Below are 16863 nucleotides of genomic sequence, written 5' to 3'. Positions count from 1 at the left end.
TTAATAATAAAAATACAATTTTAAACACTTTTGCAACTAGTAAAGTTACTTTTTCAAAATGAAGATAACACTTTAAACCCTTTTGCCGTATTTTTTACTCCCATTTTCCAAAACTTTGTAGCTAATGGCATTCATAAGCAATTTCTATTTCAATGGACACTTGATTTTCAGATCTAGACATTCCAATATGCGACTGATTAATAACTGCAGTGTTTTATGGGCGGTAGTAGTTTACGATTACTTCCTCGTCGGCGTTTGTTTACCCTCGATTGGGGGATTTGTGAATTGTGGTATTGGGGAACCCAGAAACCTGAGAGAACCGGCGTATCACCCATGTGACTCCCAAAATAAAAGCACAAAAAGCGAAAGGGAGCGAAGAGGGGAGTCGAAATATTTAACTGCAATTACTTTTGCGTACTGTTATTAACCACTAACACTATTATTATGCATTATGTTATGTACACGGGGGTAAATTACGTATTATTTATAAAGCACTTAATTCGCATAGTGCTGCAGTAATATCTAATAATTTCCTATACCGATTAGCTTGAGTTTTCGGCACGTTTTTTGGTGTTATTGTTTTATTGTTTTATTATTTTATAATTTAATTTTTTTACGGACGCGACGAGAACGCGTTATAATGTTAACTGGATGAGAACTGAATTTCCAATCAGAAATGCTAACACACAATCGTTGTATCTTAACAGGTTTGAGAGAGAGAAAGAGAGAGCAAAAGCGTACAGAGCAAGAGAGCGGATTGGAATCGGGTTTCCTATAAAAATGCCCCACAAAAAAAAGAGAGAGCAACGAAGAGAGGAGATGAAAAACGGGGGAGCTTGCTCTTAGCACCGAAATATAAAATAAACAAAAGCGCAAAACGTGCGCAGACTGTGCGAAAGAGAGGGCAGGAGAGATATAACCGTATGCCGGTTGCAGCTTCTCAATGGGTGCGAATGAAAGGGGTGGATCCGGCCAGAAAGAGAGGACCCCATCCAAATGCAAACGGCAATAAAAAGCTCCAAAGTTAAATCAACTAGGCAGTACCATGAAAATTTAATAGTCATCAAAAAAATAAAGCAAACTGGACGATAAGTGTACGTAGCTGTGCTAATTATCAGAAGAATATAAAGATGGAGATGAAAACGCAATGCCGAAAACTCTGAAGATTCTGTGGTATGTTAAATGTTATGGCAAGATGCCTGGCATCCCCAAATTTTTCAGCCACAGTCTTACATTCCTAAAACAAACCAACTGCTTTAAAAATATATATACTTAAAAATAAACTATGTTTTAAAATGCTATTCTCTGTTTCTTAAGAATTAAGACTTTTAAACCTTTTAAACTTATAAAGAAATCGAATAATATATTTTCAATCATAAAAATATAGTTTACAAACAAAATTTGTTTCACGGAATTTTATTTATGAAGTTATTTTTGCAACATTTTATGAAAATTGGAAGAATTACACTTTTTTTTTAAATCAAAGAAGTTTCACAGTTGAAGTTATACTGTTTCTTGTCTGAGAAACGCATTTAGTTACTTTAACATGCGATAGACTTTTAGCAAACTGCCGCAAGTGCTCGAAAAAGATTTGAAAACTGAAAAAGCAAACATGTACCCAGACGTAGGAGTATTTGCATAAATTTAAGTGTAAACGTGTGTGCGTGGGTGACCCTTAACTAGGCGTTAACTGAGCTTAAATGGACTTTAAGTGTCTCTAATTTATGGCTTACGTTGATGACGAAAATAAGAGGAGGAAACACTTGAAAAAATATGGTTAATATTTTTGACCCAGCTATAATTTAAGACTGAATATTAAAATGTTTTGCAGTTATTTTAAAGATTATTTACTCCTGAATAATTGTGAGATTAAATTTGTATAAATACAACATTATATTGCATACTTTTTGTTTGCATTTTATGTAAACAACATGTAGAACGCATGTCAAACAAAAATAAATATTTATTTATTCACAAAAACTAGGGTGTACAGTTTTAAAGTTTAATATATTAAAATAATAATGTTGTGTATTTATAGTTTTATTAATTTCAATATCAACCAGATCACTCTAAAATATATTAATTACTCTCTATCATTTGAAATATTATTAGAATTATTTTTCTAATATTTTATTAATATTTCTCTTTTTTTAAATATCATGAGAAAATATATATTCCTGGGGGCATCTCTTGAGACTTTTGTAAGACCACTTCAAATATATTTTATGTATTTATGTGGGTTCTTTTGAGAAATATCACATGAGAAACTAAAGATTTCTGGGACGTCTCTTCAGATCTCTTGAGATATTTACCTCATAAAATCACCCGAAATTACTCCAAGAAATAACTTTTTTCATTTATTTAATATTAAGAATCTTTTTAATAATTTTACTAATTTTTGTAGAAACTCACCGTTATTGTTGCTGATGGCGAATCGCTGCTGCAGCTGCTGGGCCAACGCCTGGTGGTGCTGGGCGAGTGGTGTTAGTGGCGGCGGTGGCTGACCCACGCCCAGTTGTTGTGGCGCCGACTGGGAGTGGGGGACTCCACCGCTTAGCGACGAGGTGTCCGAGGAGCCATCGCCGCCGCCACCCACTACGCCGACGCCGACGCCAACCACAAGGCCATTGGCCATGGAATTCTGCGGATTTTGTCCGTTATTGAACTGCTGCACCGAGATCGAGTTGGGAAGTCCCTGGTTCTGGTTCTGATTCTGATTCTGATTCGCGGCGGAGATGAGCGGATTGCCGGCGGTGCCGTAGGTGGTGGCATTTATGGAATTGTTGGCCTGGCTCATGGAATTGTTGTGGACGGCTGAGTTGAGCAGGGATCCATTGGCGGTGGCTCCACTGTTGCTGCTGTTGTAATACGACTCCTCGCCTGCAAATCAATGACCAGTTTTAATTGAGTCTTTAGAAATGGCTGCTAGACTATTCTTTATTTAGTTTGTAAAAAAAAAGTTACTAGGTATTATTAGAATGGAATGTTTCAAACTCACAACAGACTTCAGTTGTGTTTGCTTTTATTTATTCTCAGTGACAAAAAGTAGTTGCATTTTTAAAAAAAAGGTTTGATTTGATTTCTTTGCATTTATTTTTCGAATTCTAAAAACAACCATGTAAAATACCTTAATAGTATTAATAATTAAAATAAAAAATCTTGAAAAGTAAAATAGTAAAACATTTAATGATTGAATATAAATATCACATAAATAATAATAAATGCAAACATGCAATAACGGAGATCTTTAAAACTAAAAAACCAGTTTTAACATTTTAATTAAAGAATGGCCAAAAATGATTGTTTCAAGAACTATCTCAGCTTTAGGTTAATAACCCTGCAAAAAAATTTAATAAAATTCTAGGAAATCGGCAAATAAAAAATTCCAGGAAATACTTTACAGAACGCCGGTCAAAATAACAATCCATTCATAAAAGCTTTCTTTTAGTTGCGTTCACAAACAGCTTTCATTCGGGGAATGACTTTCTCTGGGTGGCGCCATCTGTGGTGGAGTGGCTTCGTAAAACTGCTTGCTTTGCCTGCCGCAAGCAGTTCAAAGTTGAGGTAGGTTCGGAATTCTCGCTATAAAAAGATACCCCCTCCCTTCTTTATTAAAACCCCCTTTTCACAATCTCATTTGAATGCATTTCGCGTTTTTAGTGAGGAAAGGCTTCTACTTTTCTTGTTTCCCCTTGGATTCCATGGGCATGGACAATTAGTCGCCACTGATTAATTGGCATTTAGCGGAAAAGTCGCGACTCGGCGACGATGGACACTCGTAAAGTCTGTTGACAAGGCGCCTCCTTGAGATGCCACACCTCCAATGTCCACTTTTGTCTCTGCTTCGCCTTTTACACTGAGAAAAATAACACTCTTTATGGGAATCAAAAATTCTTTAAGGCTTGATAAATTAACTAAGGCACGAGTTATTATCTATTGTGCATAAAATATTTGCGCTATTTTTGAATATATTTCATATTTTAAATAAAATTGATAGTTTATGTTTCTTAAGGATTGATACATCAAAGTCAAAACGCGAGTTCTTCAGCACAAAGCATGAAACCTTTGATATATTTTTGAATGTATGGTATATTTCAAACTTGATAGATTCTTATTCCTTGAGGATTGATAAACCAACATTAAAACGCGAGTTCTTAAGCATATTATAAGAATTCGGTTCTATATTTTCTTCTTCTATTTTTCTGATTTTTGCCTCTGTAGCCCCCATTAGCTTTTCTGTTTCACCACAACCCGGCCAATTGACGAGATGTCTTTCTGCCTGTCACCACTACGCAACTACGCAACTCAAGCGGAAGGAAGGAAGACGCTTCTTCTTTGGCTGGCAAACAATTTAGCAGAGTGCTAACCTGTCTAGTTAGGCAGATTGAGGAGCCGAGAGGGGTTTCGAAGGGGCATATCACACCATAAGCCATGGCTATTTCGTGCGTGGCTTATGGCCAATTTCCGTTATGCTTGCGCTGGCTTTTGTTGCTCTTCTTCTGGTTGAGCCGTAAGCAAAACTTGCCAACAATTGGCAGCCAACAAAAAGTTTTGTTGCACATGGCGAATTAAACGAAGAAGAAATATCAACAAAATACATATAGTTGTGGGAATAATCAGCAAGTTAATTTGTGCGCTTGGCACGCATTAAGAAATTCAACAAATGTATATGTTGATATTTAAGCGGGAGTTTGCTTTGTAATTGGCGGATTTACATTTATTTTCTTTTATAAAATTAATGTTATTTTCCTGATTTTGCTTAAAACTAAGGAAAGCTATAATAATCTAATACTTTAGCTGTATTTCCTGTTTTTTTTTTAAATTAAAGGCATACGTAGAAATGTTAATATTACTCACCTGGTTCTGGAATATTGCCCAGGGGACTCTCTGGCATTAGAATCCCCTTTTGCACTAGCTCATCACGATTGGCACGCACAGATATCTTACGCTCCAGCGCTGTTATTCAATTGAAATAAACATTTTAGAACATTTAAAATTAATAAGTATTTCACAAACTTACATTTGGAGGCCGCCTCGAACTTCTCGCTCTTCTTTTTCCGCCTCCACTTCCAGGGCTTAAAGAATCTGCCCAGCGCACTAAGTTTGCTTTTCCTTTCCAAGGGCGGTGTTCTAGTGCCCGATCCCAAACTATTTGTGCGTATGGCAGCTCCATTCTGTTTCTTAGCTGCAAAATAAGAGTTAAACGTAAAATTAAATTAAACCCGAATAATAAAATTGCAAAATATTTTTTTATTTCAAAGTTTATTTAAAAGTAAGAATTTTCTTTCAATTTATTTTTTCCGATTACAATAAAATTTTAAATTCTTGGGTATTTTATGATGAAATCTTTGAATTTTCCAGACTTTTAATGTGATTTTCAAGTATGAAACATATTCTTTTCAAAGACAAATGTAATTGAGAACAGTATGCTATCTCAGCTGCAATCAAAAATCAAAACGAAGAGGGCTAAGCTAGGCTACAATTAGCAATTAGCATACATCGCATACATTTCAATGAAAATGGAAATGCTCTGCGGAAACGGAAGCAGGCGTTCCCCCATTTTGGGCCACCGGTTATTAAATGGCCGCATTTCACGCCCACTTTTACCGCTATTGTGGCGGAATGTGGTTGTTCATTTATGTTTTTTTTTCGTAAACTGCAAACTGCTAGGTAAACTATTAATGCTTTTGTTGCATTTTTTACAGTAAAGCAATATTTTACGAAGTGCTTTGAACATTAGGAATTTAAAAATGGTTTTTTTTACCCGCAACAACCAGAAACAAAATGCTATTTTAATGATGCGTAAAATGCTATTAGTAAGGTTATTAAAAATAAGTATTTTAAGCGAGTGGGGAAGACCAAAATATTATGAATTTATTTAAGCCAATAAAAAAAAATGAATACCTAATTAAAAAAAGATAACTTTAGTTTTCCTTTTTTACCAATTTTTGTTTACATATTGAATATAAAAGGTTTATCAATTTATTCTTAGCCATTTTCGTCACTCAAGCGAAAAAAGTTTCCCAGGGGAACCTATTTATTTGTCTCCAACTGGACAAATATTTAAATTTATTTTCTGCCATCTGAAGCTCCGTGTCAGTTTGCTTTGGGAAATCTCTTGGCCAAACAATTGATGATGCGGGGAAAGTGGGAGAAATACTCAGAGAATTTCAAGCAAAAGGATTGTAGATAAGGTTAAAGAAGAGTCAACAAAAACAGCTCGAGATATGTCGTCTCATTCCAAGTTGGACCGACCGACCTACACTGACAAAAAATAAAGGGAATAGTAAAAATACATAAGTACACAAATACATGACTATTGAATTTAAAATTTTATATTAACTATAATTATTAAATAATAAATCATAATATTAAATGCATTGCATATTAAATTGTATGATTAAATATTTAAATATTTTAATTAATGTGAACAATATTTTATTTAAAATAGTTCATATTTAATATATATAAAAATCAATTCCGAAAATTGTCTTATTAAAACTTGAAAATAATAGTGAAAAATATTTTAATAGAGTAAAATTTATTTGTAATTACTGCGTTTTTTTACAAGTGCACTTTTCCCCCTTTTCCTGTTGATGATGCTTTTCAGATAAGCTTTTGGCATACATATTGGACCATAAAGAACTACACCCACATACTGAAAAACTTTGAAGTGCTGCCTGCATTGAAGCGTTGAAATTAGGCTACCTGAGAATAGGAGAAAAAATAAGAGGGGCCACAACTGTGAAGTAAACCTACTGCAAATGGGCTAACAACTATTTGGCTTCGTGATCTTCTTACCATAACTGGGCTTCCCACTGGCACAAGCAGAAACTGCTCCAATTGTGGTCAATTGTTGGTCAACAGCAGCAGCTAAGTTACATAATAAAAGTGAGCATCTTTAAGTTTACTTCTGGTTTTTATGTATCTCGTGGAAGTGTGTCACATTGAGGGAGTTACTTTTGCCAACAACAGACGACCCACAAAGAATAACAGCGAGGAAAATCTTTGACTCATTTCGAATGGCGCCAACAAAAGAAAATCGTTGGGAAGCAGGGGGGAAAATGCGGAAAATGCCCGGGAAATTGGGTGACAAATTTTTGGGTAAACATATTTATTTACAAAGCAATTGTACCAGTCATTTTTAATTTGTTGAATGCTCTTCTTATACAAAGAAAGTATTTAAAAAATTTGATTGTCAGCTACTTATATTTATATGTTTTTTTAAGTTTAATTGTTGCTTCTTAGCCATAAATCCGTAAAATCCAAATATATCCATAAAACTTTAAATGGTTTAATTCACATCCAAAGCAAACAAATAAATTTATTCAAGTGATTTTCATTTAGTTTTTTGTTTGTTTTCGACTCAATTATTCAAATGGGTGAGAAAAAATAGCCACAAGCATCTTCCCACACAGCAGTTAATTAGTTTCAAAATAATATCATTCCCATCCAAAGGCCCATAAAACCAGTATACCCACAGTCTGCGCAAACAAATTACACGTCATCAGAATCTCAGCACGAGACCAGAAAATGTTAACGCGAAATGGCAATTTCGAATGCGTCTTCCCCAATTTCCGCGGCTGTTTCCCATTTTTTTAATGGCCCGAAGGGAAAACCAAAAGCAAAATCAAACAAATAAAACATACTATATGCACAGGCAAAAAATAAAGCGTTGTCGTCGTCATTATAATAATTTTATTTCAACGTTTTTCTGTGGCATAAAACCGGTTTTTTGGAAGCTTCAAAAGTCGAAGTTTGAATGAAATGCAGCTTCCAAGATTTTGGCTTCTAAAAAAGCGTCAACAAATACAACAACATCAAGCGAGTGAAGGGCGCGGCAAACCAACTACAATAACAACAAAGAAAAAAAAAACATGTAACAAAAAAAAATCGAGAATAGTAATGCTATGCGAACGCGTGGAAAACGGGTTTTCGCGAAAGTTGTTGTCATTGTTCGTTTCGTTGTTGCTATTATTGTTTTTTGCTGCTATTCTCGCTTTTGCGCCACAGTAAAAATATCTTAAATTAGCTTTTATGTAATACATTTTTTAAACAAAGTCCGTCTTTTTTAAATTTGTATTTTTTAATACATTTTTGGTTTGGGTTTTATATGAATTAACTAAAATACCCAGATATATGTTTGTTGTATAATTTGAATTAATTATTTTATTAAACAATACATTTCTTTCATCAATCATTCCATTTCCAATTTATATAACTTCCTTTCGGTTAATACCAATTAAACATTTTTACTTCCATATTAAAGCTTTTTTATATGAAAACGAACTAAACAATAAAGATAATTTTTTTTAATATTTTTCCGTTTATACATTTTTTATTTTATAGTTATTTCATTTAAAGAATTAAATATTTTAAAATATTTTCTTTTTAATGTTTTAATACATTTTTATTTTAGTTGAACAAAAACGTTACTCAAAGAGGTTCTACTGTATTTGGTTTCCAATTTTTCGGGGCGCCCGCCAGATTCGCTTGAGGCCAAAACCGAGACGAAGAGAAAACCAAAGAAATATGGCTGACTCTTGCTGGAAAAATGTTTTCTTCTCATTGTTGTAGGTATGTTTACAAGCTGTGAGGAACCTAAAAGGGGGTACTAAGCGAAAAAAAAAACATGGTACTTGGAAAAAACATGCCATAAACTGGCAGCCGGATGAGGAGTAAAAGTATGAAAACATCCATTTGATAAATTATTACTAGCAAGAATTATGAATGTCCAAAACGGATTTATGAAAAAGAGTTCAAAAGATATGGATTTCCGCTTGAATTTGCATTTACAAGCGGGGAAAAATATTTTGGTTTTTTACATTTTTAGGCCAAAAGTGTGGAAACAACTTACTTTTGGTTTTATTTGAACGAACATATGTCTATTTTAAAAATGTTATTTATTAAACTTCTTAAGGACTTTATTTATAATTTCATTGCATTTCAGGTATGTTTATCAATTTAAATTCCATGAATTCATTTATACAAACACTCAGCTGACTTTGCCAACAAAAGACTCGTTTTATTTTCAAGATTTTTCCTATCTATAAGATTTCTAAGGCAGTTATACAAATACAGTTCTATGAAAAATGCCAATTGGCGTGTTCCACTTTAAAGCGCACTACTCGCTTATAAATAAACAAAATTCGTCGCTGATAACTACACCGCAAACACGAAGAATAACTATAACAACAAAACCGGACAGCTAACAATAACATGGGCGAATTTATTTGCGCAACGTGATGTGCTCAACAATTTGTTAAAATAACACAAAAAAAAAGAGCTGAGAAAAAAACTTAAAACCAGGGGATTTGCACCTAACAAAGTCAAAGCATATAAATTATTTCTACGGCTTATCGCATGCAACAAAATGTGTTTTTTGTTTTGGCGAATAAATTAAGCAAAAGCAAAAGTAAAGTGATAAAAAAAAGAAGACAGAGGTTGACACAACACGTCAAAGATGAAATCCCACAAAAACAAACCAAAAGTTAATTACAACGAAAAAAAATGCGATGTACTGGAGATGGAAGCATGAGAAAATTTTATATTCATCGCTTACACATTCCTGAATTTAAATTTTAGGCCAAAAACTACGCCTTAAACCTTAGCTTTCATGAAATTATATATATTAAGTGCAACTATAAATTGTTCACATTTATTTTAAGATTAATTTTTTGAATGCCAGTTATTGTTATATTTAATTTAAAAAAAAAATATCGTTAAGACTTAAATCAAAGCCCCTGCACATCTCTAGGCTTAAGCTTAATCCGCCGACAGTGAGAAAAAGCATAGTCAAATGTCAGATGGGTTGAAGCCTTTGGCGAAAAGCGAAACACTTGCGAAAGAAAAGAAAAAGTGTAACAAATTGTTTGAAAAATAAATTGAAATTTTCTCTAATCTGCACTGCATGCTAATTTTTATGAAATAGATTTTTTGTGTGGCATTTTTGTTATGAAGGTTATTCCGCGCGCTAATTGAAGCCAGGCAAAAAGGCAATTACAAATGAATTGAACGCAAAAATTGTGGGCCAGGTCCAATGTCGATTTGATGGCAATATGGAGCTTGAAATTAAATGTAATCGTGTGCAATCGAAAATGGCAAGTGAAAGGGGTTGAAAAAGAGGGGATAGGTCACACCTCGAGGCACGTAGTTGGTTGAGCAAGGTATCGAAAAAGCATCGCAGCGCCAGCAGCGTCAAATGCACATGCACAAAATTTTAAAATCGCATTACGTATACGCCACGTTGCGCAGCAAAGGGTGAAACAGGGCGGGGGATTTGTTTATTTTATTTTCTGTGTGTGTGTGTGTGTGTGTGTGTACGTATTCGTGAATGAAACAAAAAGCATTGAAGCATAACGTAGTCATAGCCAATGACAAAATCCGATTCACTTTACATCACCCATCGATAGTGGTTGACATTGAGCAGAGTGACAGCAATGACTATGAACATTTATTATTTACTGATTATAAGGAGATAAAAATAATAGACACTTGGCGATTTAAACTGATATATAAACTGTATTTGTTAGACTCTCCAAAAATTATATAAAGTATGTGGCAGAATAAGAATATGAATTAAATAAAAAGATTTTCTCTTAATATGTGATGATTAATAGTAATATTAATTTTTCAGTTGATTTTGACACATGACATTTGGTTTTTAATATTTGATGATCAAATATATATTTTGTAGCTTTCAATAGTTTGATATTATACTTTCATTTATTTACCTAACAGTGGAATTTTTTCAGTTGATCATCATCTCCAACTTGTGACTATTTATTTATGTGCATTGACATAAAAACATTTGAATATTGATGTATATCTTAACCATTCATATTAAATTTTATCTTTCACCTGTCACTGTCATTTGAGATTTATTGTCATCAAATTCCAATCCGCTGTACCCATAAATAGCAATCATTTCAAGCCAACTCATTCACCTGCTCCCAGCCAATCAAAGTTCTACCCAAACACATTCCTCTCGGTTGCAACTAATTGTACCCTATTGCAGGCGCAATTCCCATTATTTCCCGGCAAAAGCAAATTGCCGGCGTCTGTGTCAAAGTCAATTATGAAACCAATTTCAGAAATGATTCCCGGCTTCTCTACTTCTCTCTTAGTGTGTTTATACGATGGCCATTTCGTGCAATCATTTCATGAAATGGGGAAATACGTGTGTGTATAAACACCATATCATGTAATTGCTTACACAAAAGCTTCAAAAGCTAACAATAAGGTGGCAACGCCGGACGTAACAGTAAACAAATTAAATTCAAATCTTCTAGATGTTTAATGTTTTTGTTTTTTCTCGGTTTTATTGATAATTAGTTTTACTGCTTTTTTGGCGATTTTAAAAGTAAAAGTATTAACAATCAGCTTAATTAATAATATCAGCAAAGCTGCCAGACAAATAGAATAAGTTGATACTTAATTATTTATGTCTGGTATCTCTGCTACTATTAATTCATATTTTTTGGTTTCAAGTATTTGGGAATTCATGGAATTCAAAGCATAAACATTGTATTTGTTTCTCCCTGTACGAAAGCACGTAATTGGTCGAAATTCGTGTGGCTAACAATTGCTGAAATTAAGCGGAGAAAGAGACTTTATAAATAATGGAATGGCAATGAATCATGCGACGATCGAACAAATGAACAATAACAAATTGCATATTAAAAGCTTGGCCATAAATCGTTGAGGACTTTGAAACTGCTTCTTTTTCCCGCCCATCTGTGATCAAGTTCCTCGTACTCCAAGTTGGACATTTATAAAATGCACGCGGCTAATTGCATTGACATTTGACATCTTCCGAAGGGTTTAAAAATAGAAATGAACATCGTCATCGACTTAATTGACTTGTGCGGCAGAATAAAATCCCAAGTGTACAGGCTCAAATTTCCACATTTTCATTCTGATTAAATTGTAGTTTGTTGTTCTTCTGTTTATATTCACCCAAAGGTTCAATGGCCTTTTGTCTACCAAACCGAATCAGATTTAAGGCAAATATTTGCATACAACTTACAAGCGGAGTTGAAAATGTAAATAAAGCCCCCGAGCAAGAAAAACAAAAGTTGTTTTTCTGTATTTACATAATATTTTGTGTGATGACCAATTTCATTAGAAAAAAAATGAACTTCAATTTGGTCTCACAACCATTTTTTTCATAAACAATTTTTTATGCAGCTCGCAAAAAAATTTGCATAAATGTATGTCAGGGTTATTAAATATTTTTTTAATTTACATGTTGGGTTTTTGCTGGCCAACAACAAAGAATTTTTGCAAAACTGGAATTGCTTTTTATTGGGTTCTTAACATACATTACGAGCTAGTAAGTGCTCTTAACTTTTTTAATTTGCCATTAAAATTTTATTGGACATTATTTATAAAAATTTTAAAACTGAAGCATATTTTAGTTTTTTTGGCTGATATTAATAGATAAAAAAAAGTACATTGTGGTTGCATGTTATTATTTTCAACCTGAGAATATATTAAAAATATTTGTTAACAAATCTGCGTCACAAAGATTAGTCTTTAAAAATTACCTAGCAATTTCCATTCAAATTTTAAACATGAATAACAAATTAGCAATCAGAATAAATTACTTTACATACTCAAGATCAAAATATTCCTTTGTCTAAAAAGTCGTAGTAGAACCAATTAAATTGTGTACTGCTCATCTTTAATAAGTTTCAAAACTTTGAGCCAACTAAATGGAACTTAAATATCAATATCTGTTGAATGAATCTTGTTGAATGTAAATCCATAACTTTTAAAGCAAACTTTAACTACAGTTAATTGATATATTCTGCAATTGCTGCAAACAGTTGTTAGCATTGGGAAAGGAAAACTTTGTCCTCTTGTGAGTGGCAAACTTTCCAACTGTCAAATTGGCCAACAGCCAGACAGATAAGGGAAAATCTCGGGGAAAATCTGGGGAAAGCGTGGAAAAGTGGAAGGAGAGAAATGGGAGGGGAAACTCAAATAGAATCCGACACCTGGACAATGTCTGGTCGGATGTCTGCACAGGAAGATAATAACGACGACGTTGAGGATGACGATGACGATGATGACAGTCGACGGAAATGAGCAGCAAACTTTGACACATTTTGCACAGACTGTACTGTAAACCAGCAAATATGTATTTTCTCCATTTAGAAGGAGATGGACAGGGTAAATATGTAAGAGACATCGAATTGATATCAATTTTGAAATGCTTTTCTGGACTCCAAAACTCTTGACCTGCAAAGCATCTTCCTCTGTCTGGCCTTCACTTGCAGTTCTTACTCATTAATTAAGCGCAGGCAGCCGAATGAAAATTGACAGATACAAATCCGAATACATAAATGCACTGAAAAGAAATTTTTAGAACTTACAAATACATGTCGAAATACATAAATGCACTGAGAAAGATGTTCAGAAAGCATTTTATGAATTTTACTCATTAATTCATTAAATGCATATATTGTTCTTCAAATATAATTCATTAAATGCATATATTGTTCTTCAAATATAAAACACACTTTATATTTGTTAACCAATATATCGTCTTCCATATTCCCGGAACGCTTTTTCAATACATTAGTAAAATTAAGATATAAATCTGAATACATAAATGCACTGACAAGACATTATATACAACATTTGGAAAGCAATTTATATACATAGTTGCTTAAATGGCCAGTCTACTAAAATCTTAAATTTTGTAAGTTAAACGTTATTTAACTCAAATTAAAAGTTGGAAATTCTCAAAAAATTTAAAAATATTTCTCACAAATATTTTTACTACTTTTCGCACTTGCATTTGCTTATGTATTTATTATTTTTATTTTTATAGCTTTTTTATTACTGTACACCCATACATATTCACACACTTTTATTTACATTGTCTCATACATATTCAGTCATTAACAACAAGTAAATTGCAACCTTTGTTGAATGAAATTGAGTTCTTTTGACTGCAGAACTTTTTACGTTCAACTCTGTCGATTGACCGATTAACATAAACATTTTTCTGATTAATGGCCATCGTGTTGGCTTTATGTTTTATTTTGGTCTTGGGTGCGGTCCATCACTTTGATCGATCATTATTGTTTGATGGAACTATGGGACATAAACATACATATATATAGTATAGTCACATACTCATAGAATTCATCGGGCTCTGGGCCAAGTTAGTGCGACTAAGCGAGTTGGTTTGAGGGTCATTACAGACGTTAGTCCATTAATCATATTCCTCGGATCATCAATGGGTCATGGCTTCGATTTGTTGCCGGGTTTCTAACTTTATCGTCCAGGCTTTTTGTTCGAGAAGCTGTCAGGTTAATGTGTTAAAACGCTTTCAAAACTTGTTAATTGAAGTTTAAGCTGGGACTAACTTGAACTTTGAAATAATAACTTTGAAATTAATTGAGTTGGAAGATAGTGTCAGGTTATGGCAGTAAATGGAATAAATCATAAAACCTATAGTTTTTTAACTGGGAGTGTTAAAAAAAATTTATGTTAAAAGGTTTTAATTTTTAGTGCCACTTTAGTTAGTCATAAACTTGAGTGGTTTTGAGACTCAACAAATATTATTTTGTATAAACTAAGCCAAAAAATTTGCAAACATAAAACATTTTTTAAAGAGCTTTAATTAAATAAAATTAGAATTTTATTTTTAAGGTTTCCTAGACTTTGGTTTTCATTAAATCTCCACCAAATAAATTTTACCAAAATTCCAGGCAACTAACAAAGTAAAATAAAAAAACCAATGAGCAATCTTTCAATTCCCCAATCAACCGGCAAATAAATACTTATCAATCATGGGTAAACTCACGTTTTATGCAAACAATTCTTATCATGCCATAGCTAAAACCACATTTCCAAAACAAAAGTCAAGTCAAAGTAAAGCAAAGAACTTCGTTGGATGACTAAGAATGCCGAATAAATTAAAGAATACGATATTTTATCGCACATGGAAACCAAAGACGACAACCACAAAAAAAAAAAAATAAATAAAAGTGCAAAATAATTCTCACCTTCCTGATGAAGTTGATAATCATCTACAGTAATCATTCAATAATCACTTCTACCCTAGACCAATTAGCACCTTCGATTGGAACCCCACACACAGAAGACAGCAAAATAATTGTAAACACGAAAACGAGGCTTACGTAAGAATCTACAAATTGTATAATTTACGCCCACTTCCCTTCGCGCAGACAGACCAAAAATAGCAGAATTTTAATCAACCAAAACATTTTGACGCCAACATATTGATTATTGCCGTTCGATTAGGGCCTCGTAAATTCATAAACGGAAAAGAGACAGAACCATGACCAAATTTTTGGCCCAATGGCTCTGTCAATCGAAGCGTCATCGAAAAAACTAATTTTGGAAGCCAAAAATGAGAGGGTAAAAGAAGATACGCAGATTCCAGCAGGCTCTATTGTGTACACAAATTTACCTGTCTTTTATGGTGTGTAAATAACAAAACAGAGGACACACCTCCCTTCAAAAATAATGATGCACTGACAAAAGCATTGAGAGTTCTTTTCATCCCACTTTTTGCCCACTTCATGTGTCAAGTTTTGAGTTCAGCATATTAACCCTTTGTTTTTTGCCAATTCATTTATATTTATGTCATTCTTTACACAAAATAAAGAATAAAAGTATAAATAATGATCATATTTCATACCCAAAAACTTTTTTTGCATAAGAAATGTACCTTAACAAAGATTTAATTTATTTGTTCATAAAATTTTTTTTCCTATACCTTTATTTTTGTACTGATCATATTTTATACCCCAAACATTCACAAAATTTAAATATATAGATTTTTATTTGAACATAAATACTCAATTAGTTTTTCCCAACCATAGTTCATGACCTTTATACCTTATTTTTACCCCTTTGGAACATTAACTTATATAGCTTTTAAACCATTTTTAAACCGTCACCCAATGGGTTAAAAGCGATTATTCTTCGCACATGTGCTCGCCTGACTTTGTTGTTATTATTTCTGCCACCGATTTGACTACTTTGTGTGTCTGTCGGCTCTCAACTCGGCTTGCCTCCTCATTTCAGCACTCCACTTTTATAGCTACTGTATTTTTTACGGCTAATGGGCAGTAACTGTAGAACTGACAGCGAAATTGGCGTGCAAATTGAAAATAGAAAAGCGTTAAAAGAAAAAAAAAACAGAATTGGACTGACTTCAATGAAATTTTAGGAGAAGCGTTGTATAAAGTTTATATGGCCAGATTACAGATAGGCGTAAAAAGAAAAATGGAAAACAAAACCTACTAGAACAACAAATTATTGATTAGCACAGCTGGGCGAAGAAAAAGGTGTTAAGAAAAGGGGAAATGGAAGTTTATACATTTTTCAGAACAATTCTTAGCCGCCAGAGGGAAATGAAATCAACATTTTGATGAATTGAAACGAAATTGAAAAACGGTTTCAGGTGGCAAAAGTGCAAGGGGATAGTTCGATTAGTTCGATTTATGCTTTATTGAAGGCAATTTGTTGTTCGCCTTTTTTTTTGCGAGCCAGTAATTGAACATCGTAAATTGCCTTCGCCATTTTTCCCAACGTTTTTTTTTTTTCGTTATTGATTTTACAATTTTGATCAAAAAGTCATGGGAATGATACACGAGTCATTTGGAGAATGACCAGACTATATAAGCTATTATTATATAAATGCTTTGACAACTTAACACATCCCTCTGCCAGCAATGAAAGTAACAAGTAACAAACAGGCCGATTTAATCGACATCAATTTGAAATAAAATAATTGCAAAAATATTCAAGGAATGCGGCTAAACCAAAAGCAGTCAAACAACATTAAGAAAAGAAAACAAAAACAAAGCCGTTGAC

General features: G+C 33.3%; 1 protein-coding gene across 1 annotated transcript in view; it reads right to left on the bottom strand.

Moving 5' to 3' along the window:
* LOC108145804 (phosphatase and actin regulator 4) overlaps window positions 1–16863 on the bottom strand; it is an 88426-nt gene that overhangs the window by 60458 nt on the left and 11105 nt on the right. The window contains 3 exon segments of the mRNA XM_017271378.2: window positions 2413–2880; window positions 4858–4956; window positions 5021–5185. Coding sequence (XP_017126867.2) covers window positions 2413–2880; window positions 4858–4956; window positions 5021–5185 — 732 coding nt within the window.

This window comes from Drosophila elegans, unplaced genomic scaffold (assembly GCF_018152505.1).
Source record: "Drosophila elegans isolate 14027-0461.03 unplaced genomic scaffold, ASM1815250v1 contig_208, whole genome shotgun sequence".
In the NCBI taxonomy this organism is placed as follows: Eukaryota; Metazoa; Arthropoda; class Insecta; order Diptera; family Drosophilidae; genus Drosophila; species Drosophila elegans.
Note: the sequence above shows the minus strand (reverse complement) of the source record. Positions and strands in the feature narration are given on the sequence as shown.